This window comes from Cynara cardunculus (genome assembly GCF_001531365.2).
Source record: "Cynara cardunculus var. scolymus isolate 2C chromosome LG 2, CcrdV1, whole genome shotgun sequence".
Classification (NCBI taxonomy): domain Eukaryota; kingdom Viridiplantae; phylum Streptophyta; class Magnoliopsida; order Asterales; family Asteraceae; genus Cynara; species Cynara cardunculus.
This window is the reverse complement of record NC_037529.1, coordinates 68,473,911-68,499,852: the sequence shown is the minus strand read 5'-3', so window position 1 is coordinate 68,499,852 and position 25,942 is coordinate 68,473,911. Positions and strand designations below refer to the sequence as shown.

The 25,942-nt window shown below is 37.0% G+C and overlaps 5 protein-coding genes across 9 annotated transcripts; 1 reads left to right on the top strand and 4 right to left on the bottom strand.

Moving 5' to 3' along the window:
- The first annotated feature begins 2,086 nt into the window (after nt 1-2,086).
- On the top strand, nt 2,087-4,663 carry LOC112505766. Of its 2 annotated transcripts, none has more exons than XM_025109738.1 (2): nt 2,087-2,190; nt 3,122-4,663. In XM_025109738.1, the coding sequence occupies exon 2, from the start codon at nt 3,122-3,124 to the stop codon at nt 4,529-4,531; it is 1,410 nt and encodes a 469-aa protein (XP_024965506.1). In that variant the 5' UTR covers nt 2,087-2,190; the 3' UTR covers nt 4,532-4,663. The 2 variants fall into 2 exon arrangements, with proteins under 2 accessions (XP_024965506.1, XP_024965507.1); XM_025109739.1 differs by having other exon boundaries at nt 3,114-4,663.
- Nucleotides 4,664-4,752: 89 nt separating this feature from the next.
- Nucleotides 4,753-11,857, bottom strand: LOC112505765 (ABC transporter C family member 3-like). Of its 4 annotated transcripts, none has more exons than XM_025109736.1 (11): nt 11,526-11,857; nt 10,021-11,399; nt 8,867-8,953; nt 8,180-8,779; nt 7,919-8,083; nt 7,365-7,659; nt 7,042-7,256; nt 6,193-6,498; nt 6,048-6,111; nt 5,519-5,758; nt 4,753-5,441 (listed from the first exon to the last, which is right to left on the bottom strand). In XM_025109736.1, the coding sequence occupies exons 1-11, from the start codon at nt 11,821-11,823 to the stop codon at nt 5,329-5,331; spliced, it is 3,762 nt and encodes a 1,253-aa protein (XP_024965504.1). In that variant the 5' UTR covers nt 11,824-11,857; the 3' UTR covers nt 4,753-5,328. The 4 variants fall into 4 exon arrangements, with proteins under 4 accessions (XP_024965504.1, XP_024965505.1, XP_024965502.1 ...); XM_025109737.1 differs by lacking the exon at nt 11,526-11,857 and having other exon boundaries at nt 10,021-10,985; nt 11,086-11,183; XM_025109734.1 differs by having other exon boundaries at nt 10,021-11,857.
- Nucleotides 11,858-12,987: 1,130 nt separating this feature from the next.
- On the bottom strand, nt 12,988-18,968 carry LOC112508043 (putative DUF21 domain-containing protein At3g13070, chloroplastic). The gene is made up of 14 exons (XM_025112826.1): nt 18,192-18,968; nt 16,940-17,037; nt 16,749-16,842; nt 16,532-16,609; nt 15,990-16,093; nt 15,753-15,834; nt 15,261-15,400; nt 14,781-14,859; nt 14,623-14,686; nt 14,415-14,506; nt 14,260-14,325; nt 14,046-14,162; nt 13,293-13,472; nt 12,988-13,221 (listed from the first exon to the last, which is right to left on the bottom strand). Exons 1-14 carry the CDS (start codon nt 18,750-18,752, stop codon nt 13,018-13,020), a joined length of 1,959 nt encoding a protein of 652 aa, XP_024968594.1. The 5' UTR covers nt 18,753-18,968; the 3' UTR covers nt 12,988-13,017.
- Nucleotides 18,969-21,026: 2,058 nt separating this feature from the next.
- On the bottom strand, nt 21,027-22,794 carry LOC112507529 (cytochrome P450 71D10-like). The gene is made up of 2 exons (XM_025112160.1): nt 21,916-22,794; nt 21,027-21,739 (listed from the first exon to the last, which is right to left on the bottom strand). The coding sequence occupies exons 1-2, from the start codon at nt 22,792-22,794 to the stop codon at nt 21,119-21,121; spliced, it is 1,500 nt and encodes a 499-aa protein (XP_024967928.1). The 3' UTR covers nt 21,027-21,118.
- Nucleotides 22,795-24,110: 1,316 nt separating this feature from the next.
- LOC112504130 (serine acetyltransferase 1, chloroplastic-like) lies at nt 24,111-25,571 on the bottom strand. Its single transcript, XM_025108087.1, has one exon. It carries the CDS (start codon nt 25,481-25,483, stop codon nt 24,338-24,340), a length of 1,146 nt encoding a protein of 381 aa, XP_024963855.1. The 5' UTR covers nt 25,484-25,571; the 3' UTR covers nt 24,111-24,337.
- Between the last annotated feature and the right edge of the window lie 371 nt (nt 25,572-25,942).

Below are 25,942 nucleotides of genomic sequence, written 5' to 3'. Positions count from 1 at the left end.
GTTCATTAGACGATATAACACTTCCATAAGAAAAATTACAAAGATCGAAAACAGATCAAATCGTACTTAAATATGAAAGACTAAAAGACAAAAATACCCTTTTACATAAATGAGACAAAGGATGTGGGCTATTTATGTAAATTGCCTTTTTAAGTAAATAGTGATGAAATAATAATAATAATGAGAGCACGTGAGGGAAATAACAAAGAAAAGTCGAGCGTGTTTTGACGGTCCACACGGTTCAACCCAAACCCGACCCTCAATAAGTCATAATTATTTTATTATGAGGTGAATTACAAATTTCGTCCCTGAGGTTGTATGAAACTTTGGATTGGGTCCCTCATACAAAAATAATTATATATAGTCCCTGTGGTTTCATTTTTGTTATGGATCGAGTTCCTATGTCCTAACGTTGTTAACTTAACTCCGTTAAAAAAGGATATTTTGGTCTTTTTATTTATTTTTTCTATTAAAAACATATAAATATTGTATATCTATAGATATATGTTTGACTTACGGCTCATAGTGTACCCCCTTCCCTTTTCCTTTTATCAAGCATCTTCTGCAGATCTCTTCCATCGCCACCGAATTTTTTAAGTTCTTCGATTAATATCGACTTGCCTTGTTTCCTCCACCATTCGTCTGCTGCAACAAAAATCATCGTCCTCCCATCAGTGGTGACAAGGACAGATTTACCCTTGTTCATTTACCCAAATCATCTTAAAACAGAAGATGCTGGTTTGAAGACACTTCCAGTAAGTTAATTAGTAGAGTTAGAACAAGGGATCCAATCCATAATAAAACTGAAACCATAATCATCATACATGTAATTATATTGTTTAATAGGTCCAATCCAGAATTTTCAATAACCATATTTTAAGCGTTCTATTAAGATACAATTTACTATTATCACTGTAATTTATTTCGCTTTCATTTAAACCTATGAAACACCATAAACAACGAAAATTCCCCAAGGTTTCAATTTGCTTTCACGGATGGTACCTAGCTCTCACAGACGTTAAGTTCATTTGTTAACTAAGGGGCATTTCGGTCATTTATTGCTTTTACTCAAAACAAAAAAAAAATGAAAATGCACGCCTGATATTTTCTTATCCCTATCCATCGTGTGAGAATCTTCCTCTCTGTTTCTTTTCCATGTCGATCTCCTCTGATCGCTACTCTCGTTGTCATTGTCGTCACGTGTTCTCTCCCTATTTCTTTCCATCTCTTATTCCACTTGCTCACGCCTACTGTCGTACCCTTCCGTCTCCAGCCGACTACTGCCATCCTCATCACCACCGTTGGCTGCCTATCATACAAAGTTTGAACGATGGTAGTGATGATGTTTTTCAAGGGTGTCTTGATGTATATATGTTGAGTAATGGAATTCAGAATCAATAAAATCAAAATTGTGAGGACCGTCAATACAAAAGTCAAACTAATAGATATGTATTCAGTTCGTTATAAGGTAGAGGATGAAGATTGAGGGGGTGTTTGGGATTGGTTATTTAAATTGTTTATTAACTTATTCCGGTGTGGTACCAGTAATAAGGAGTTTTTAGTGTTTGGATGGAAAGAAGATGAATACTTATACTGGTTTGGCACTGATAATAAAGAGTTTTTGATACATTACTGTCTTTTAACTTATTACCTTATTCAAACATGATATCATCAACTTATTATATTTTGTTACCGTTATAAGCTAATCTAAATATTTTTTATAGAGCTCCGATTTAACATCGGTAATCACTTAAAAAAGAGAGACTGTTTGCCAGTTGCTGAATGGTTTGGTGCTGAATGATTAGTCAGAATGATTAAAAGACTCCTATGATATAATGCAAAATAAAATATAATTACTTACAATGAAATTAGAACATTTAATGGTTAAAAAAGACATATGATACAAAATCATTCATAAAGTTTTAAAAAAGACTTTTATTTTTTTCGGAACAAGATTCTACCTCTTAATTAATGATTTAGCAAAATGTAACCATCAAGACAAACAAATGTAACTTGATTTATATCAGCAATCCAACCATCCATGAAAGCAATTGGATACGTTTGGGAGAATCTGACCTCAGTCGCCGGTATTTCCATTATTCGGCTGTTCCCAGAAAGCTTCCATGATCAACAATGAATTGGAGAACAGAAGATTGTAACTAACGGAGTTTCCCATTTCTCTAAGAACTGGTTGGTCCCTTCCATTCTTTTAGGGTTCTTAAATTCATTTCTTTCTATGCAAAATTCCAATGTTTCTGCTTCTTCCGTTACATGATCATCGGTTTTGCCCTAATCAATAGTTTCCGTGTCTCACTCACACAAGATATAAAGAATCACCGGATCAATGGACTTCAATTTTGACAACTGCAAAGTTTGACACCATAAAAATCGAACTGTTTAATGGAACGGAAGGAGCAATCGATCATCAAATTCCTCTTATCTTACATAATGATGCAAGCATAAATCTTTTTGGTTATCTTTTTATCTGTAAAATCCATTGGAATAGGATATTGAACACTACTATCTGAAGTTTTATCAACCATGGGTTCCTGTTCAATTACTGTTGTATATCGTTGAATCAAACCCTAAATTTGATTTTATTCTTTGCCTAGTTATAATGTTATGTAATTATGTTTAACCTGACTTTGTTGATTTGTTCACACGATTTATTTGTGCCCTAAATTTGATATTTGTCTTTTGCCCTAAAGTTTGATTTTAGTCTTTACTCTAAATTGATTAGTTATAATGTTATACGATTACGTTTAACATGATTTCATTGATTTGTTTCCATGATTTATTTGTTTGTTTTAAGTTTTTATATTAGTCTTACCAAAAAACCAGAAAAATATCTCGAATTCAACCAAAAAACAGAAACATTCTCCCGAAATCAACCAAAAAACTTAAAAAACCGTGGGGAAATCAACAAAAAACCTTAAAAAATTCCCCAAAGACGGAATTCGGCTAAAAACACATCGTACGGCTTTGCGGACATTTGATCCAACTTGTGGGCTTATGTTAGAATGCCTAGATTTGATCAAAATATGTGATTCATCTGTTCTTTATTTTGCTTTGTTTTTGACACCCTTTATTTTTTTCTTCTTAACATTCTCAAGTGTTACAGATGGATCAATCACTTTCAGAGGGAACACAAACACAAGAGAACACTAATTGGGAGCTAGCATTGCATCATTTCGAGAACCTGATTGCAACCGGGAGTGACGCTTTGCAAGTGCAGGCTATAATTAAGCTTTCTCGCTTGTCTAACCGTGCTCCTGAGAGAATATTGATATGCACCGTGCCAATCTTAGTGGAGCATCTCGACACGTCATCCGAAACTACAAATGATGCTATCTTGAAAGCCTCTGCATACTGTTTGAAGTGCATTTCTTGTCAAGGGGACGGAAGGCTGGCGGTAAGCATAGGCCAATCTGGGGCCATTCATCGCATCCTCTGCCTTTTACCTCAATCTGAAGTTGGTTTACAAAAAGTTCTTCTGAAGTGCCTTCGAAATCTTGTAGCATTTGATGGTCCTAATCGGGTTAATGTAGTGAGAATTGGTGGGTTGAAAGTCATCATTGATATGTTAAATTCTTGTCCTGACGTTTTGAGACCTCTCTTCTTGGATATTTTGAGTGCACTTGCTCTTTTAAGAGAGGTTAGACGGTCCATTTACAATTTGCGGGTGGTTCGTTTACTTGTTGAATCAGGTAAAGTCGGGAATATGGCTTCTAGGACTAGAGCTGCTCAGGCGATTGGGTTACTTGGGCTGGTTAAAAGAGCAAGACGTGATCTTGTTAATGCGGGTGCCATAGAGGTTCTTGTTGATTTGCTTCGAAATGGCAACACCTCAACAAAGATAGTTGCTGGTAATGCCTTGGGGGTAATATCGTCACATGTTGAGTATATCAGACCTGTTGCTGAACATGGGGTCATTCCTTTATATGCCGAGCTTCTTCAAGAACAGGAGCCATTGGGGAGGGAGATTGCAGAGGATGTGTTTTGCATTTTAGCTGTTACGGATACTAATGCCATCACAATTGTTGAACATTTGGTGACGATTTTGAGAGGAAATGATAACGGAAGCATAGCAGCAGCTGCGGATGTTTTGTGGGATCTTTCAAGTTATAAGCATGTATTGCCTATTATTCATAGGTCTGGTGCGATCCTGCTTTTGGTGGAGCTTTTGAGAAGTAGTGAGGATACTAATGTTAGGGAGAACGTTTGTGGGGTGATTGCGCAGTTGAGTTACAACGATGCTGAGAGGGATTTGATTGCTAGTTTGGGGGGGATTTCTCTTTTGATTAGCATGTTAGAAGATGAGTCGGAGGAACTCAGAGGTAATGCTGCTCAGGCGCTTGTTAACTTTTACGAGGACGTGTTATTTCGCGATAGAATGTTGGGTGCAGTGGATCATCCTTTGTTCCTGAGCATGATGGAGAGGGTGGGGCAGATACGTGGGGGAGAATTACGTATGGCTGCTTCAGTGAGACAGATGACTCTTGACGAGTTAACTTGGAATCCTGGTCTGTAATTACTTTTAAGTTCACACCATGCTAATGTCACTGTAGTTTCTTTTTGTGGATTTTTGAAATTAGAAATGTGTAACATCCACAAAATCATCTGGGTTCTAAGCCTTTTCTATGAATCATGATTCATGGGTAGGTTACATAATTTTTCATAACTAGAAGCTGATCTCACACTCTAGAATCATTTTAGTGTTGGAGTTTGTTATACTCTGGGTATTATAATCAATAAGTCAATTGTAGTAGGCTATAGTACAAGTGTTTACTGTCGGGTACAAGTAGGTGAAGCAGGGTAGAGGGTCGGTTACTTGGTATCAATAAGAGGGTTTTGGAGGGGAGGAGGGTTGTGATTATTCAATGGAGTTTGAGATTGGCGAAAGCCTTTGGGAGACCTCCAGCATCTCGAATTGCTGGAACATGTTCAATCCTTTGATTTCAATTCTAATTGCATATTGAAGTCATCATTGTGTACCAATTTTATTGTTAATTTCTCAGGTTGTATCAGTTGGTATCAGAGCAATTAACAATGAAATTGGTACACAATGATGACTTCAACATGGAATTACAACTGAAATCAAATTATTGAACAAAGGGTTTCAACGATTCGAGAAGTTGGAGGTCTCTCAGAGGCTTTCGCCAATCTCAAACTCAATAGAATGATCGATGCCTTTCTCCCCTCCAAAACCCTCTTATTTATACCAAGTAACCGACCCACTACCCTGCTTCACATATTTGTATCCAAGACTTGTACCATAGCCTAATACAATTGACTTATTGACCATAATACCCGCGAATAACAGCAATTCTAGGTTCCATAGCTCGAACTAGATCTCCCACGGTACTCAGCAACAAGCTTTGCAAAGGAAGAAGATTTGTTTTCCAACAACTTTAATGGTGAATTATATTCCTCAATGAGTCCTGCAATACAAAATTAAAGATTTTAAGATAGTAGATGAACAACTTTTAAGGATTAAAATGAGGTGGGTTCATCAAACCTTGTTCCAAGACTAGAACCATGTGACCGTTGAGCATCGATGTGATCCGATGTGCAATAGTGATGATAGTTGAGTCAGAGAAGTGCTGCCCAAGTGTTTGTTGTATCATATAGTCGGTTGATGTATCCACCGATGCAGTAGCTTCATCAAGCACCAAGATCTTGCTTTTCTTGAGTAACACTCGCCCAAGACAGACCAGTTGTCTTTGACCCATGCTCCAATTCTCTCCATTCTCATCAACTGCCCCAATTTTATGAATGCAAATAGATAAGAAGACGAAGAAGGATCGTGTGAGAATAGGAGTTAAGGTGAAGTGTAAGAAGGGATTTGGACCCTTGTTCACTTCTAATCCCAAAACAACCCATGAATTACGCTTTAGAAGGGAATTGATCTAGTGGTTATCTTCAATTACGATTGATCCAAGGGTGGAGATCCCTTCTCACCATAACTTCCATTCTCACCGGAACCAACACTAGATATAATTCTCATATGGGTATTGGAAATTTCTGTGTTCAAGTTTGACAAAAACCTGCCGAATCAAGCTTGCCTTCCTTCCTTCTAACTTCATTTCCAAGTTGGCACTTATCTAGAGCCTAAAAAGTGAGAATAAAGGCAATAAGAAGCAACATTTATCATTTAGGAAGCTACATAGATTTATAAGTTATCCGGCCTACCTCCCAAATCTGTTCATCAGTGTACTGTTCAAGTGGATCCATATTGCTTCTTACAGTTCCTTGGAACATGGTTGGATCTTGAGGGATTATGCTCAATTTTGACCGTAAATCATGAAGTCCAATTGTGGATATATTGATCTCATCTATGAAAATTGCTCCCATAGTTGGTTCAATAATGCGAAAGAGTGTTTGTATAAGAGTTGATTTACCACTTCCTGTTCTCCCTACAATTCCAGTCTTCTTGCCACCATGAAAAGTGCAGGTAAGTCCTCTTAACACAAGTGGCATGTGTGAAGCATACCGTACCTACATACACAACTACACTACTAAGGGCCTGTTTATTAGCAGCTTAATGAGTTTATTCGGTCAGTTATACATGACTTTTTCTTAGTGGCTTAATGGTATAGAAAGTGGCTTATTCAGTAAGCTTTTTTTTGGAAGGGTGTCCTGGACTATGTCTAGACTAGTCTTGGAAAATTGTGACCGCAAGAAATCAACATTGATAAACTCAGTGGCTCACAGTTATTGTGTATGCATACACCTGGAATCGAATCATGGGCAGATGAGATATTCCACCACACCCCCAGAGCCTCAACCACTATACCACAAACCCTTGTGGTTTTATTCAGTAAGCTTTTAGGGGGATTTTTATGCATAAATGCAAGTTTTTTTCCAAACATGCCCCTCAATTAAAGAGCACACTCATTATATCTATGAAAAAACTCTTACAAACAAATTATTTCTCCAATCTTTACAGACAGATTAATCGACACAGACAACTTTATCCATACAAGACTTAATTGACAACCGACTGAAAAGGCCCTAAGTTATGAAGGTGGAATTCATTACCTGAAGGTTGCAGATATCTATTTTTCCATGTGATGGCCACATATCGCTTGGCCTACTTGATTCCACAACAAGAGGTCCCTCGCTTGGGATAGACATGTACTGAAATATTCTTTCAACTGAAATAATGCTATTCTCCATGTTGCTTAGTTTCCATATTACCGAAGCTTGTAGGATGTTCAAATTAAGCCCATATGTTACTGCTAACCCCGCAATGCCTTTATGATTGATAAAGAAATCTTGATCATTAAATGTTCCCCTAGGCCTAAGAATCACTTGGATCTTTTCCCTATGTATATATAAAAGGATTCATAAGAATCACTTACTTGGATCGATGGTCCCATTTGGAATAATGAGCAAAAAAATTAGGAAAAAAGCAAAAGTAACAGAGGCCAATAACTCCACCCGAAATGATAGCCACTCTCTAGCAGCAGCACTGTGAAAATTTGGTCGGGAATATCCATCAAGGAGTTTCATATTCGTGTCTTGAAATCTGTCTTCTTGACGAAAACTCCTGATGGTTGTTGAACCCGACACTGTTTCGGTGAAATGTTGTATTATGGGGGCTTTGCACACACCAACTAGTCTTGCTAACTCTCGTGCTGTAGAGATGTAATATTGCTAGCAAAAACAAATTCAGAAGTAGAATTAGAATTAGCAGCCATGTATGAAGATTTATAGAAATCCTCAGATTCACAGTTAGAAAAGGATTATGAAGCGGGGAGGGAGGTTTAGGAGTAAACCCTCAAAAATATGATAATCTGAGGAACACCCTGATACTATTCATCTTGATGGTATGTACATGAACGGTTACCAAGGTGTTCCTCAGTTTTTCATTTCTTCGCGGTTTTCCCCTGAACATGACCTATCAAGTGGGTACCTGTAACCATATACAAATAGCAATGACTGGAACGAAAACCAGAAACACCTGCCAAGAAATCTGAGACATGATTGCAATAACAGCAAGAAGCTGTATAACTGCAAACACAAAAACACCAATGGCATTTGGAATTGTCACGTCCACCGCAGTTTGATCTGTGGATGCCTGTAGGATTAGACAACAGTTGGAAAGTTAAGCCAACTTTGGCTTAAAAGGTTCATCTTTACCATTCAATGGAACACAAAGAAACTATTGACTTACTCTATTTAGAATTCGCCCACTTGGGGTAGCATCAAAGAAAGACATAGGAGCATGAAAAATGCATAAATGCATTTTATTGAAGAGTAGCTTGGCCGTCACATAGCCAGCAATTGTAAGCCACATCGCTCTACCAAATATGCAAAAAGTGCTTCCAATTGCCAAACCTACATAAACGATTATGAGTGTAGACCCTCCAACCGGAGGCACCATCCCGTCTGAAACGGGTGATGCCCAAGCCAACCAGTAATTGCTTGCCACTTGAATAAGCTCAAATAGAACTGCTGTTAGCAATATAAAGGGCACAAGTGCCCCTTTATAAGCACTTGTAATGTATCTCCAGTATATAGAAAGACCAACACTCCCCTTTTCCCTTTCCTCTTTCTGAACAAGCTGTCTGTTAGTCCCTTCTGTTTTTTCTGATTTAAACTCATTTCTATCTTCATCCGTAACTTGTGGGTTTTCGTATTCAAAGCTTGTGTTTATAGAATCAATTACCGATAAAGCTTCTTTATGTGCACCAACGAGTTCCATAAAGTCGCTTCCTGAATTGAGAATGTCTTTATACTTTCCAGCTTGTTTGATCCTTCCAGCTTTTAAGACCTTATTGGAAGTTCAATACATATAGGACTTAGATGCATAGCGCTTGTATGGACAAATGAATAGATTAATATGATCCCGATAGCTTACCAGGATAAGATCAGCAGCCGGCAAGAACTCAACTTGATGGGTGATGTAAATAACTGTTTTTGAGTCCAGAAATCCCAGTAAACATTCCTGTCATATGAAGTTTATGTAAAAGATAGTTCCCAAGTAAACTTCTATACAGGTAAATTTTAGATTTTCTTATCATGAGTATTAGGTTTTGAAGGAGGAAGACTTCCATCATATCCATGACTGATATGCTACTTTAGCTAAGGGATTGTTTGGTTGGTTTTCCATTTAGGACATGTTTGTTAGCAGCTTAATGATCTTAATGAGACTCACAGCTTATTCAATAAGCAATACATGACTGTTTGGTAGTGGCTTAATGATATAGAAAGTGGCTAAGGTGGCTGTTTGGTTGGTTTTCCATTAAGACCTGCATGGATAAAACTGTTTTTGTGGATCAATCTGTATGTATAGATTGAAAAGGTTTTTGTTTTAGAGGCATAAATGGAAGAAGCATGTTTTTAATTGGAAGGGACGAGCTTGGAAAAAAACCTGGCTTTCCGCATAAAGCTCCCCCTAGAAGTTTACCGAATAAGTCACTTCCTATATTATTAAGCCACTACCGAACAATCATTATAGTTGACCGAATAAGCTGCGAGTCTCAGTAAGCTTATAGGGGGGGATTTTTATGCAGAAAGCCAAGTTTTTTTTTCCAAACCTGCCCCTCCCAATTAAAGAACACGCTATTTCCATATATGAGAAACCCTCCCAAACAAAAAATTTCTCCATCTATACAAACAGCTTTACCCATACACGACTTAATGGAAGGCCCACCAAACAGCTCCTTAGTCCTGTATGGATATAGATGTCTGTGTGCATTATTCTGGCTGTATAGATTGGGAAGATTTTTATTTGGAGGTTTTTTCTTAGATGGAAGGAGCATGTTTTTAATTGGGAGAGACAAGTTTGGAAATTTTTTGGCTATAAAGCTCCCCCCTAGAAGCTTACTGAATAAGCCACTTTTTGTATCATTAACTTAAGCCACTATCAAACAGTCATGTATAGCTGACCGAATAAGCTATGAGTCATTAATTTAGAAGAGACTTAAGCTACTAACAAACAGGCTCTAAGTCATTAATTTAGAACAAAATTAAGTTGTTCAGGAAGAAAAGAGCGATAATGGCATTTCTCACTTTAAAGAGATGGCTTCCGGTATGAGCATCAACTGCACTGAACGGATCATCAAAGAGATAGATGTCTGAATCTTGATATAAAGCACGAGCAATCTGTAATCTCTGCTTCTGCCCGCCACTCAAATTGATTCCCCTCTCTCCAATAACCGTTTGATCACCAAACGGCAGAATTTCAAGGTCTTTCTTCAACGCGCATACTTCAAGAACCTTATCGTACCTTATTTTGTCCATCTCTTTACCAAATAAGATGTTCTCTTCTATTTTTCCGCTCTGTATCCATGGAGACTGAGCCACATAAGCTGTGGTACCACTGAGCTTAATACTTCCTGATACTTTAGCCACTTCACCAAGGATACACGAAAGAAAACTAGATTTCCCTGATCCAACGGTCCCACAAACAGCAACCTTCATCCCATGATCAACTTTGATGTTTATATCTTTCAATACTTGATCCGCAGATGAAACATCCCACGAAAAGGTAGCATTCGTTATCTCGATTGCAACATCAGAACAACCTCGTGGCAGCATCTCTACAAGACCAGAATCTAAGTCATCGAGATTAAGGTATGAGATTATACGATCTAACGAGACTTTAGTTTGTGCTATCATTGCAACTGTATCAGGAAGATTGTAAATCGGTTGTTGAAGTATTTTAAACGTTGCAACTGCAGATAATATCTTCCCGGATTCAAGCGGAATCCCGGCAAGCATACATGTTCCGAAAGTGACCACAGCTACGAAAGTAGGCGCAACCCAGAATACCGACACGATCGTGGCTGAAGTAACCAGGTACTTTTTCAACCATCCGGTTTCAAGATTTCGAAGCTCGATAATTCTGGACAAAAACTTCATCTCCGATGCCAGAAGTTTAAGAATCTTCATATTCCTCAAGATTTCCGATGTTTTTTTCATTCTCTTATCTTTACATGTCATTAACTCCTCTTGAAACTTCTGCTGTACACTTCCTAACGGAATATTAGGCAACATCACGATAACAATGGCTACTAATGCAGCAAGTGAAGCAAACCCAAGATTCAGATATAAAATTCCTAACGCTAAACCCACCTGCACGATTACTAGCCATGGATCATGTATGTACCAGCCAAACTCACCGATTCTTTCAGCATCAATGGCTATAAGGTTGGTAATCTCGCCACTGGAACTACTGAGCTTTGACCGACTAGAAACGGTCAAACCCTTTTCGTAAATCATCGCAACAAGAGCTGCCCTGGCCCGAATTCCGCCTTGTTGCAGCTTGAAGAACCAGTGTCTCTGTGATACAGACTCCACAACTTTGGCAAGAAAGAACACAAGAACAAAGAGATAACCTTGGTACTTATTCGAATCTTGGGTTCCGTTAAGAAATCGAACAAATGAATCTATGAGATAAGGACCAACGTAAGAAGCCAATGTGTAAAGAAGGGCAAGAATTGCTGTAATTAGGATGTCTTTCTGTGTGGTATGGATCAAAGCGATCACGAGCTCGGAAGTTGTGAGTTTCTTACCGTTAAAGTGATCAGGATCCAACTTGTGTTTTAAAATGGGGAAAGATCCGACTACGCTATCAACACCCGAGAGCTGAGGAACGTCTTCGAGGTCTAATGGCTTCTTGTGACCGATGGCAACCATTGGGCTCAACCAAGAGAAAGTGAGAAGGCTAAAAAGGGTAGAGTTTGCATAAGGGGTTAGAGTTTCGGGGGAACTTGATTCTCTTGCTTTGTTTGCGGAAGGTTTAGAAGTGTCGGTTAAGAGCGGTTGTCGAAGACCGTTATCGCCCCCGATATCTCGATGGGATACCTCCATTGCAGTTCCAAGTTCTGTGGGGATTGTGTTAAAAAAGGTCGGTATGATTCTTTTCTCTCCTTGGGATTTGGGATTCAGAAGGAAGTGAAGGTCTTTTACTTTTTATCATATTATTATTATTATTATTATATTTATGTTTTCCTTCTTAAATATTGTCAAGGACACACGTGTCTCTCTCTCTCTCTCCCACTATGTATATATATATATATATATATATACACACACACACTATTTTATAAGTTTATAAGTTAATAGATGGAGCCATTGAAGTTGCTGCATGTGTCTCTAATCTATTTGATCGTCACCGTTGATGATTGATTAGTGAAATAGCAACGTTTTGTTGTGTTGTGAGAACGTGAATACATTAAACACAAATTAATTACTTCCATATTGTATGAACCAATTTCTCAATTTTCATTTTCAATCATACATCTTACAATTAGAAATGAAAAAAAAAATTAATTCTAATTTAAATGATATATATATATATATATATATATAAATCAAGTTCAAACGAAAACAATAACAAAATAAAAAAACACGAGAATGACCAAATCACATATAATTAGATACGATATAAGTTACAAGCCAAGTCGCCTACACACCCTTAAGTTGGATCGTGTTCCATGATCACATGTGACTTTAGTGCATAAGTGATTTGACCAATCTTGTGTTTTTGACGACGTTCTCGTATGATCCTTTCTTCCTCTGTGTGTGTATATATATACACGAGGCGGGATAAAACAAGAACATGGTCAAAATAATAGACACAAGAAAACAGTCAAATCAAATGTGATTTTATGGGCAATTATAGAATAGGTCAACGCAAAGGCGAGCGGACAACGCAGCCCGTGACCTCATGTCATGGTAAAAGTTGTTTGAATCACATGTGATTTTAGTGTAAAATCACATGATTATTGCCGTTTTCATGTTCTTTTATTTGGTTATTGTTCTCGAATGAATTTGACTCTCTCTCTCTCTCAATATATATATATATATATATATATATATATATATATATGCAGTGGTCAGCTGAGTCATTAGTGCAGAGAAAATGCCTCTTTTTTGCTTTGTATATGGAAAACAAGCATGAATCCCTCTCTGCTGTAACTCTTTGATTATTTATTACTTTCAACAAAATCCCACTCTACATCTACAAAGTTGCCTACTACTTCAATTCAATCTCAAAACCTTTCATTCTCCCTCTCTCATTTCATGTTTCTCCTCTTCCTCTTCCTCTTCCTCTTCCTCTTCTTCCCCAATCCTACCTCTTTCATCATCATATTTCCTTTTCATGATCTTCGGAACCAGCTTCTTCACGTCCTTCGTGCTTTCCGACTCGTGTGAAACTCGTTCAAACCTCACCGCACCAACTTTTCTCGCATTGCCCGCTAAAATCTACACCACCATACACAAATCCCTCAAACCATCTTCCAATCTGTACAAAGAAAAGAAACAAGATACCATACCTCTATTTGAAATATTTGGTTCTTTTCTTTCTGATTTTGATTTTGCCGATCCCCCTGATCATCCGTATACTCTTCATGCTCTTCTTCCTTCTCTAGTACCACTTTTATACTTTCACCTGTTTTCGGAATATATCCAAATGCCTCACACACAAACCCTGATACCGTTTCATATTGATGCCCCTGTTAAACACACAGATAAGAATGCGACACTGCTGTTAGGATGGTTTTCCATTATGTTCTGTGGATAAGGCTGTTTGTATAGATTGTGAATGCTTTTGTTTTTCATAAATGGAAGGGCCGTGTTTTTTAATTGGGAGGGGCAGGTTTAGAAAAAACTAGCTTTCTGCATAAAACTCTCTCCTAGAAGCTTACTGAACAAGCCACTTTCTATATCATTAAGCTACTACCAAACAGTCATGTATAGCTAACCGAATAAGCTGCGAATCTCATTAAGCTCATTAAGCTGCTAACAAACAGGCCCTTACAGCTTAATGAGCTTAATGGTATGGATGGCTTCTTAACGATTAAGCCAAAATGGTTATATGGAATAAGTCAGGACCCCTCACTTGTCCCCCTTAAGCCACCTCAAACAAATTAATACCAGAAATAATCCAAACCTCTCTCTTTGCCTCCCACAAAGTCCTCTGGCTCACGTCCCTCATACAGACAAATTTATTCAGACAGGACTTGATGGAAAAGAGGAAAAGAAAATAAACCACCCCTAAGTTGATAAAGCACAAATTTTTAGGATACCTCTGGCATCTTTATGTTGAGATCTTCAGAAAGCTGATCAATAGATGTATTTGCGTCCACATCATAAATTCCTTCGGCTCGCATTACAATATACCCAGTCTTTTTCTCAATTTCCTCCTTGTATAATAAACAAACATAGATTTGAATCAGAAATAAAACCCTTTTAAGCACTGATTTGATCAAAATAGAATAAAAAACACGAATCAGAGCTCACTTTCGAATCATTTTCATCAAAAATTTCACCAACAATTTCTTCAACCACGTCTTCCAGTGTTACAATCTGTTGCATCCATGAAATAAGCATAAAAGAAATATAAACAAACTCGGGAACAAGTGTTTTAAGTATCCAAAACAAGGGTTCATACGTACTCCAACTGTCCCGCCATATTCGTTCAGAACAACAGCCATGTGTACCTTCCGGATACGAAATTCTCTAAGAAGATTCCAAACCGACATTGAATCTGCAGTGGTATTTCTAACAAACATTATGGGCTGCACACAAACTCAAGAAACAATACACCCATAATATTTCGTTCGATTGAACTGATGAAAAAGGAACATGAAACACTCAAAATACCAGGCACAAAGTATGCAGGTTTATGAGCCATATCCCCCACGGTGGAACTTTCTAGTAGGTCTCCCTTCAAAACAGAACAAAGTAAACAAAACCATAGAATACAACAAGATAATCTTCAAAGTAATAATAAAAAGCTAGCCTTTTTATTAAAATCTAACCTTTTGAACATAGTCTAATAGATCCATTGCATACGCAATACCAACTATATTATCAACACGTTGCTCAAAAACCGGTACCCTGTACATATGTGCCATGTTTTTAGCATACTTGAATATATATATATAGGAAAGGGTTCAAACGAAAACACCTTTTTACTATAGACAATCATATGGGATACTATATTCCATCACATATGATACAAATGTGATACTAAACCAGAGATGTGGACAACTTTTGGGTTATCTAGGCTGCAGGTCAAGTCTCCCTTACACCACTAATCCCCCTCATGTGTTATTATCACATGTGATAAAGGTGTTATTGATGTGATACTATACCGTCCAGATGAACGGTTACTGGGGTGTTTCTCGGTTTTTCATTTTTTTAAGAGTTCCCCTTGAACCTGACCCTATATATACATATATATATATATATATAATATATATATATATATAACTCTCTCAACTTAAAGTATAACATACCTCGAATACTGATGAGTTACCCACAGGGAGTGGAAATCGACGAGTGTTGCACTGGAATCACTGGCTACAACGTCAACCAAAGGTGTCATAACCTCCCGAACGTATGTGTCTTTTATTTCTAGAACATTTTCAATCATATCCTGCAAACGATTTTTCACAAAGCATTAGTCTTTTATCCCGATAAATGATAAAAATGCTTGCTTTGCAGATAAAAGACCACTATTTTCTTATTGGGTATGTTTTTCTTGCATCAGCTTTTGTTTGTATGTTATTGCTTACTCTTAACCTACTTTTCAAATCTTTATCATATATTTCTTTATATCTTTGACAACAATTTCACAAGCCGGGGGTCTTTATGGAAACAGCCACTCTACTTTTCTGGTTTGCATACATCTTGCCCTTTCCGGACCCCACCTCCAGATGGGATATATATTGAGTTCGTTTGGTTTGGTTTATATTCTTATAAAATAATGAAAAGGTGATGGTATATACCTGTTCCTCCTCTTCAATGGCCCCACTTAGTTCAGCTCCTCTCAACATCAATTTCAGTTCATCCTCAGTGACATATGGTTCACTAGCAGAAATAAGAAATTGGAATCATTAGTATTGTAGATACGAAAAGAAGAGTAAAAATGACTAAAAAGTCACCATTTGGGTATATGAAGGAGAAACATAGCTGCACCTGCACGAGCTGGAAAACAAAACTGAATTATAAAAAAAGTTACACACCTTCTTCCTTTCAGACCAAGCAATTTCAGCATTCCCATTGAGAGATACGTTACAACTCGTCCAACAGGATATAAGACTAAAGAAAGCCATGCAATCGGCCTGACCTAGAGGCAATGGCAATAAACTCATCAGGTAAATTCCTCAAAACACCAAACTACATATATGCAATCAAATTTCATTACTACTTAATTATAATATTATGGCCTATTTGTTAGCAGTTTAATGAGCTTAATGGGACTCACAACTTATTCAATCAGATATATATATATATATATATATGACTATTTAGTAGTGGCTCAATGATATAGAAAGTGGTTTATTCAGTAAGCTCCTAAGGGGAAGCTTTATGCAGAAATCCAAGTTTCTTCCAAACCATCCCTTCCCAATAAAAAAACACGATCCTTTCATCTATGAAAAAACTATCCCAAACAAAAACCTTCCCGATCTATAGAGACAAATAAATCCACACAGACATACATACAGGACTTAATGAAAAAACAACCAAACAGCCCCTTAAAGAAAGAAGAATGTTCTCAGCGTACCACAAATCTTGCAACCTCGGTGGCATTATGAACAGCTATACTTTTTGGAGTTATTTCCGTGAGTAGCAAAACAGCAACCTGATATAGATAGATGATTATTTAGATTAAAGACCCATTACGATTAAAAAAATTAACAGTTTTATCTTCCAATAGGAAGACTTTCTATTAATAATCATAACGTTCAAACCATATTGCAAACAATGAGATTTAGGCATACCGTCATTACTCCTGTGGCTGCACTGACACCTGCTTCACCGAATATTGCAGTTGCTGCTTCAGTAACGAGTGCTGTTGCTCCAATATTGACAACGCTAAGGAAATCAAAAAGATTCCGACAGTATCAATCAAATGCTTAGAAATATTGCTGCAAAGAGACAATTGTCATTGCAAGTAAAGGCAGAAAAGTACGTCGTGCCAATAAGTATGGTTGTTAAGAACCGAGTAACATCATTGCGTAGCATTTTGAAAACACCGTTCTCCGACTCTTTCTCAGCCAGCTCTCGGATCTGAACAGAAGTTAAAAAAAGAAGGTTAAAGTTAAGGGGCACGGGAAGATAAGACTTAAAAGGAGTTATATTTTCTTCCTATGATTGCAGACAATTGACAGCACCAATGAGGAGAGTGGAGAGAGTAACGGATGAAAGGCAGGCCGGGAGAACCTGGGATGAACAACTTAGGAATGGACATGGCAGCTTCAGGCATTTAGTCGCGGATTTTTTAGTAGGATCTGGTAGAGGGTGATGACAAGGGGGTAGAGATTAGGCAAATGGACTCCTTGTGGGATAGTTGGGACTGATTGGACCTCACCAGAGGTTCTTGCTTGACTTTCTTACCGGTCATACCTACATGTCTCATGCAACATCTCATGTCTCTGTTTTGTCTGTTCTTACATTTAAGTTGCTATGTACATTAATTCCACTTGCATTACATGGTTTACCTATTACATTGCATGCTTGCACGCCAGTGAATCGTGCACACACAATTGCTTCATTATTCTACCTGTTTCATTTCTTAATTACCTGTTATATTACCTATCGTATTGCCTTCTTGCACACACCTTGAGTCGTGCAGAAGTCAGGGGTCTTGACAGAATAACCTATCGATCCTAGAGGTCGAGTAATGGTTTGCATATATCCTACCCCTCCTAGCCCCTACTTTCAAGTGGGATATATTGGGTTCGTTTGGTTTGATTTGATCACAAAACATATGATGGTGCTAGGTCGAAAAGTAAAGGCAGGACCGAGTTGGTCAAATGAAAACTACATTGCTACTTGGAGGGTATCCCCGTTTTTGAAAATCAACTCTACATACATCTAATAGCACGAAATCAATGCTACAGCCTACGGGCCAATGCAAGAACTCAGTAATAATAAGAGCTATACATATGCTCTCCCATTCGACAAATACTGTTGATAGAAAACACATATGAATAATGAATTACACACTTTGAAGCAATGTGGACTTGCAAATGTTGGGGTAACAAATCACTGGCTATTATCAATTACCAATTATCATCACATTCTTGGCAGACATTATATGATTGTTAAGTGACTGCATATCTTGTCATAGAAATAGTCTACAAAAGGTAAACCAAACACACAGAACATAAAAAACTCTATTAACTTTTATAAGTTCAATAGAAATATGAAATTATGAATACCTTCCAAGGCCAAAGAGTAGTAATTGAAGTCTCAGCCATGGAGAAAAATGCAGAAAGACCAAAAAGTGCAGCCAAGATCAAACCCTGTTCCTTTAAAACCTTAAGAACCATCAAAACTTTAGGCAAAGAGTTCATCAATGACAACTTAATCTGGTCTAAGCCCACATATCCACCATTCAAGACTCCTTCAGCAGCAAGAACCCTTCTGCATCCAAACCCTACAACCCCACAACACACAGCCAATAAAACCAATCCTTTCTTAACCAAAATTTCATAATCCAAACTTGGGGATTTTGAATGGTTTTCCACATTACTACTTTTAACCCAAACAGATCTCAATCCTCTATCCTCACTAACAACTCTATAACAACTATTTATCGAAAATCTTGAATCAAGAAAGTTTCTGAGAATAACCCTTTTGTTGAATCTAGCAACTCCAGGTGTACAATGCAAGATTTTAGGGCAACTTTTTGGTGATATTCTGAAAAGGGTAGGTTTAGGGAGTGTTCTATATGATGATGAAGTGTTCCAAATTGAAGGTTCGACTGCAATAACATCCATGTGGGTTTTCTTGAGATAAATTGTAGGAGATTAAGATGATGAAAAACAAAAAGGGGATATGATAGAAATCACAAGCAAGTGAAAGATGGAAGTAGGGTTTTAGAACATGGGTAGGATTAGTGAAGGAGGAGAAGAGGGTTTTTGAAAGCGATGAGATTAGGGTGGTCTTCTTTCTTCTTCATCATCGTCTCCGTCGTTCCACACAACACCAACCCCCTTTTTGCTCTTTTTTGCTGAAGCAAGTTGAATTTTCATCAAGTGGGAATCTTTAAAATGATATTTATAACCCCCCTTCAAATTCATAATCGTTTGGAAGTTAAAACAAGTATCAAAATGTAATGAAATTTAGAGTAAATTGTGTGATCTTCGTCGTTACGGGTTATTGATAATTTCAATTATTTTTATTCCAAAACTAATTTCTAATTTTAAGGGGTGTTTGGGAAGGCTTTTCAAACTGACTTATTAACTTATTTTAGTTTGGTACCGGAGATAAGCTATTCTGGAGTGTTTGGGTAAAAAAAAAAAATGCTTATACCGGTACCAAACCGGTAATAAGTAGTTTTTGATAAGTTAATCATTTGTGACTTATGAAAATTGACTTATTACCGATTTACCATTTTACCCCTGTTAACCCACATTTGTATCGTCTTCTCCGATCGATCCCTTCTCCAGTACGTCAACAGTTCGATCGATCTCTTCCATCACGTCTTCTCCACCTCTTCTCCAGGTACGTCTTCTCCGATCGATTTCTTCTCCGATCGATCTCCGATCGATCTCTTCTATCACAAATCGATACCCTAACCCTAGAGATCGATAACCCTATACAATGAACAAATCGATCGATAACCCACATCTATGCGATCGATCGATAACCCTATGCGATAACCCTAGAGATCGATAACCCTAGAGATCGATAACCCTATGCGATCGAGACATCCCACCTGCATCCAGTCTCCGACATCGGTTTTCTGATCGATCGATAACCCACATCTATTTTTTTGTTATTGATATTTTGGTTATAAAAGTTTGACATATCAGCTTACATATATAGATGTCCTTTTTGGTCATTTTACATGTATAAGCAAAATTTGTCAAACACTAAAAAACAACTTATCAGCTTATTGCAGTTTGGTACCGCTATAAGCTAATCCAAACACTTTTTACAAAACTCCGGTTTGATACCGCATAAGTTAATAAACACTTTTACAAAAAAGCATAAGTTGTTTTAAATAAGCAATCCCAAACACCCCCTAAGTATGATCAAAATAAACTGTGTAAATTACTTTTATTTGTCGATTCATTGTTTAATCTTATTTGTTGATTCATTGTTTAATCTTATAAAAAAATTTATGAAATTTTTTCATATAATACTATTTTTGATAAAGTGTTTCATATATGGTTATAAATTTTAATGAAACTGTTTTATGTATTTTCAAAAATTAATATTAATGATAATGATAATATTTATGATTAATACTCTCCACAATAAAAATGATTAATCAATCTTTCGTAATTACAAAAAAAATGAATAAAATGACAAATTATAATTAGTTGAATGAGGTTTGTACAAATAACGTGATTTGTAAAGTAAATCTCCTCTAAATTATAAATGATAAAGACAAAAATGAACAATAACTTACAAACCAAAGGGACAAAAAGTGTAATTTTTAAATCATATGAACGAAAATTGAAATTTTTAATAACCATAGGAGTGACAAAGGTAAATGTCTATATGACTAAGTTACTATTTTAGTTTATTCTAAAATAAGTATCAATTAATTGATAAGTATCCACTTGTAACAAGTAAATGTTTACTTTCTTATTTTACCATTAATTAATTACGTGACGGAGAAAATTTATTTGTCTAAAGTTAAGGAAAAAACTATCGTTTTATTAATTTAAAAGTCTAATAGTTACATATTCGATCAATCTTGAATAAAACCACTAATCAACACTAATAAGATAAACTAAATCAATTCTTAATGATGAAGAGCCTCTTATGATATAGTGCAAAATGAAATATAATTGTTTGATAATTGTATATAATGAAATTAGGGCCCTTAATGGTTAAAGGAGATCTAGGATACAAAATCATTCAGAGGGTTTTAGAACCATTAAGAGGCAGACTTATTTTTTTGCCAAACAAGATTCACCTCTTAACAATTCAAAGGTTGCTTCCTAATAGAACTATTAAGAGGTAAAGATAAAAGTGATAAATATCTGCATGAATTGTTATCAATCATGATAGAAACCATGAGAATTGAATCCAATATCTGCATCAAAGATCTTACCACTTCATTCAGTCATGTTATTCCATTATTACATTCAGGAAACCACAAACATTTCAGATTTCACCTTACTCTTCACTAAACAGGAGGATAACGAACAGTTGCGATAAGATTCAGACCATTTTTCCTTTTAACAGTTGCACCAAAAGCTTCAGTCATGTCCAAATCTTCCGTCTTCATCGTGCTGTCTGCCAGTTTCCAATCAAAATGGTAGAGTAAAGATGCAAGTGGAAGCTCGAGATTCGCTAATCCAAACGATATCCCTGGACATATTCTTCGTCCGGCACCAAATGGGATGTATTCGAAGTTAAGTCCTCTGTAATCTATTAAGCTATCAAGAAATCTGTCTGGATGAAATCTTTCAGGATCTTCCCAATATTTGGGATCTCTACCGATCGCCCACGCGTTCACAACTACTTTCGTCTTCATGGGGATTTCGTACCCATTGATCTCACATCTCTCCTTGTTTTCCATTGGCAACATCAATGGTGCAGGAGGGTGTAATCTGAGCGTTTCTTTGATAACCGCTTTTAGGAAATCCAATGACTCGATGCCAGTTTCGTCGACTGTCGTTTTTGTACTGAAAACTTGTCGAACTTCAGTTTGTACCCGTTCCATGATTCTTGGATTCTTTAGCAATTCGGACATCGCCCATTCTATGACTGTCGAAGATGTGTCACTTCCGGCGGATAATACATCCTGATAACAAAAGAAACTTTGTAAAACCTCTGACAACCTTCGACTTTTATGTGTTCAAAAAGAGTGACAAATAACTCTAAACATTGAAGTGCACCACTATTGTGCCACAGCTCTGAATCTAAAAACCCAAAACCAAAATAGGAACCATAATTCAAAAAAAATAAAGGTTTACTAACCAAGATGATTGCTTTGATGTTGTCCATGGTCAAGGGGACTTCAAGATTGCCATGTTCTTGGACTTTCAGAAGAGCGTCGAATAGAAGATGATTCGCATCTCCGTTTCCTACTTCACGAGCTTTATGTTCTTCAATTATGTTGTCTAGCATCTTATCGAATTTTTGATGGATCTTTTCAAGTTTTGGCCGAAGCCCACTGAGAAAGGCGATAACTTTAGAAGAAGGATAGAGATCAGTAAGACTAAATCCACCCGACAGGCCTATAGCTTCATCAATGAGCGATATCAGTGCTTCTTGGTGTTTCAGCTTCTTTCCGAAGACTGATCTTGTAGTGATCCCATACGTGAGTGCGTAGATATGTTCACTGAGATTGAATGGTGATCCTGACTGTTCACAAATGGCGGTTATAAGACCAGAAACCTCTTCTTCCCTTATTGGTCTAAGAGATTGAACATGTTTTCCACTTAAAAGTTCCGAATTACAAATCCTACGAAGTTGTCTCCAATAATCTCCGTATGGTGAAAACATGATGTTTGTGGACTTGTAGGTAATGATATCTGCAGCAAGAAGAAAAGGTCGATTGGCAAAGTTTATATCGTGGGTTTTCATAACCTCTTTTGCAGTTTCGGCTGAAGAGGCGATGATTGTTGAATTCTCTCCGAGTTGTAGGTGCATCAGCGGTCCATGTTTCTGTGCCAAATCTCTCAAGATCCGATGTGGGTGTGGACCAGCAACGTCAAGAATGTTTCCGATCAGAGGCAGCTTTCTTGGGCCAGGAGGTAGATTGGGAGTCGAATGACCTGTTTTGGATCGCCTCAAGAGTTTGATTATAGTTAACATAAAGAGAAATGTGAAAAAGATTTGAAAACTGAGCTCCATGGAGGATCTGAATCTGGGATGAGGTTAATTAAGCAAAATATACAGACACCAAGGTCTGATTATATGATCTTTTTGGCCATCAAAACATATCGCATCACTAGGTTTATTATATACTACACTGATTTGTCGATATTTTGATACCATCAAGGCAAAAGTCGCTGATCAACACAATGTGTACAAAACCTCAGAAAAGAACAAAAGAAGCAGGCATAAGATGCTATTGATCATATCAAAACCAACATTAAAAGACACAAGACTATGACTAGAAAACTATATATCTTTTGTTTTGCTCGTTGTCCAAATCATTAGCTGCGTAGTTACTTGTCTTTTTGCACGGGAAAAACAGATACTCACAAGGGCTTAGGACAAGAAATAGATGAGATCAAAGACATGGTGTTTGTTAGCATCTTAATGGGACTCGCAGCTTATTCGATCAGCTATGCATGAATGTTTGGTAATGGCTTAAAGATATAGAAAGTGGCTTATTCATGAAGCTTCTAGGGGGAAGCTTTATGCAGAAAGGCAAGTTTTTCCAAACATGTCGCTTCCAATTAAAAAACAACTCCTTCCATCTAAGGAAAAACCCTCACAAACAAAAATCTTCCCAATCTATTAAAGCAAATTAATCCATAAAAGCGGCTTTATCCATTCAGGACTTAATGGAAAACTTACCAAAAAGCCGCTTACTTGCATGTTAAAAATATAGGCAAGTGTAGATCATTTTGGGGAAATCTAGTCTTTTAGCACAAATATTGTTATTCTACATCAAGATAGGTCTTAGGACTGTTTATGTACAGCTTAATGAGCTTAATGGTCTGCAGGGCTTATTCTTCCAGCCATACAAGACTGTTTGTTTATGGCTTCATCGTTAAGCCACTATGCCAAATTGGCTATATGGAATAAGTTTGAACCCCTCACTTGTCCACATTAAGCCACCACAAAAAAATTAATACCAGAAATAATCAAACCCTCTATCTTTGCCTCCCTCAAACCCATCGATCTCCCGCTCTTCAGACAGACAAATTTATCAAGACAAACAACTTAACAGATTGAGAAGTTAATGAAAGAAAATAGTAAATAGCCACGTTGAAGATGCATAGATGGTATGTTCTAAGTTTTCATTGTATAATAACGTATTTATCTCAGCAAAGATTTGGTTAGAGAGGTACCTTTGAGAAACCAACAATAGCAAAATGTAGCATTCCTGCCATAGGACAAACATACATGGGTGAAATGGCTTAACAAATCAGCCTCTCATTAAAGAACAGCATCAATTGAGAATTGAATGAAAGATAACAGCACTGAAAGTCTGAAATGGCATCTACAAACATTTGAAGGCCACAAACCCTCTTTATTCATCACAATCTGCATTAAATCTATTGGTACAACTAAAATATAGCTCATATACATATACATTGTAGAAAATGACAATTCCCACCAAAAGATCTTTAACTTCAACTCCCACTTGAACAAAAGAGAACAATCAAAAACAGACATCCATTGGGGGAACCAATCACATTGTGAACTTCAAAAACAGACAATTTTATATAACATAATCAGACCATTCATTTATATGTAAAGTATGGTCCATAGTAAGACCAGGGATCTTATCAAGCTTAACTGGATTTTCTTTCCCTCCAATTAGCTTAGCAGGATTCCCAACAGCAGTAGTTCTAGCAGGCACATCTCTCAAAACCACCGAACCCGCCCCTATTTTCGCCCCCTCTCCAATCCTAACGTTACCCAAAACGCAAGTCCCAGCCCCGATCAAAACCCCATCTCCAATTTTCGGATGTCTATCCCCACTAACCTTCCCTGTGCCACCCAATGTCACATTATGCAAAATGGACACATTGTTGCCAATTACAGCAGTCTCTCCGATGACTACTCCGGTGGCATGATCAAGCAATATTCCCCGCCCAATCTTCGCCCCCGGATGTATATCCGATGCAAAAACCTCTGAAACCCTATTTTGTATCATAAAGGCTAAAACTTTTCTATCTTGTGACCATAGTTTGTGCGCTATCCTATGAGATTGGCAAGCAAGAAAACCCTTAAAGTTCAAGAAACATTGAACGTAACTAATACAAGCTGGGTCTCTTTCCTTTACAGCCCTTAAATCATCTTTAACTGCTCTAATGATTTCTTGATCCTCTGAAAGCACACTCATGAAAAGCTCATAAAGGGTCCCACTTGGAAGACTTGAATCGCTGAGCTTCACAGAAAGATAATGAGCTAAAGCGGTTTCGATAACATTATGAGACAAGATTGAGCTGAAATAATAGTTGGATAAAATGGGTTCTCGATTAACGTCTGATTGAGCTTCATCTTTCATAACCAGCCATAAATCATCATCTCCATCTTCTTGGCGAACTTTTTCTTCTTCTTGTATGGGTTTTCTGAGAATCTTTGAAATGGGTACGCAGGAAAATTGGTCAGGGTAATCGGGTCGACAGAATTTGGGATTATTATTGTTGTTATTACATTCAAGAAGTTGTGTTCTTGAATCTTGAACACAGAGAAGCAATTTTCTGTCTTGTTTTTTGGGGGAATCGATGAAATTGTTATGTGGGAAAGACGGAGGTAGGAGTGATGATTGAAGAAAACGGAGAGGCATAGAATGGAGATGATTGAAGGAGGAATACATGTGCAGGTTTTGAGATTGGGTAAAAATGGTGGGAGGTTTCATGGGGGGGAGAAAAAGGAGGAAAAACGAAGACGTTTTGTGGGAGAAAAGGGTGGTTGTGATTGCAGGAGCGTGGCGTTTACCGGCGGCTGTAGTATCCACCCGCAAACATCCATCCAAAATCAATTTCAAACCTAGCTTTACAATTCAATTCTTCCAGAAAACAAGGATAGAGGATTAATATTATTATTTTTTTAATTAATTTTTTAAATTTTTTGATAGATAAAATGTCTTCAGACAAAGTAGACATTGTAATAAGTTTAGGGGAGGCTAATGGCATCTTTAAATAGCCTTCAAATAATTTGTTTTATGATTTTTTATGTTTTTTTTATCCTTTTGTTATTATTAGTTTTTATTTTATTATTATTTAAAGAAAATTATTAATTAATATATATTATTTATTTTATTTTCAGTTTTTTTATTTATTTATATTATATTTTAATTAATATAAATTATTAATAA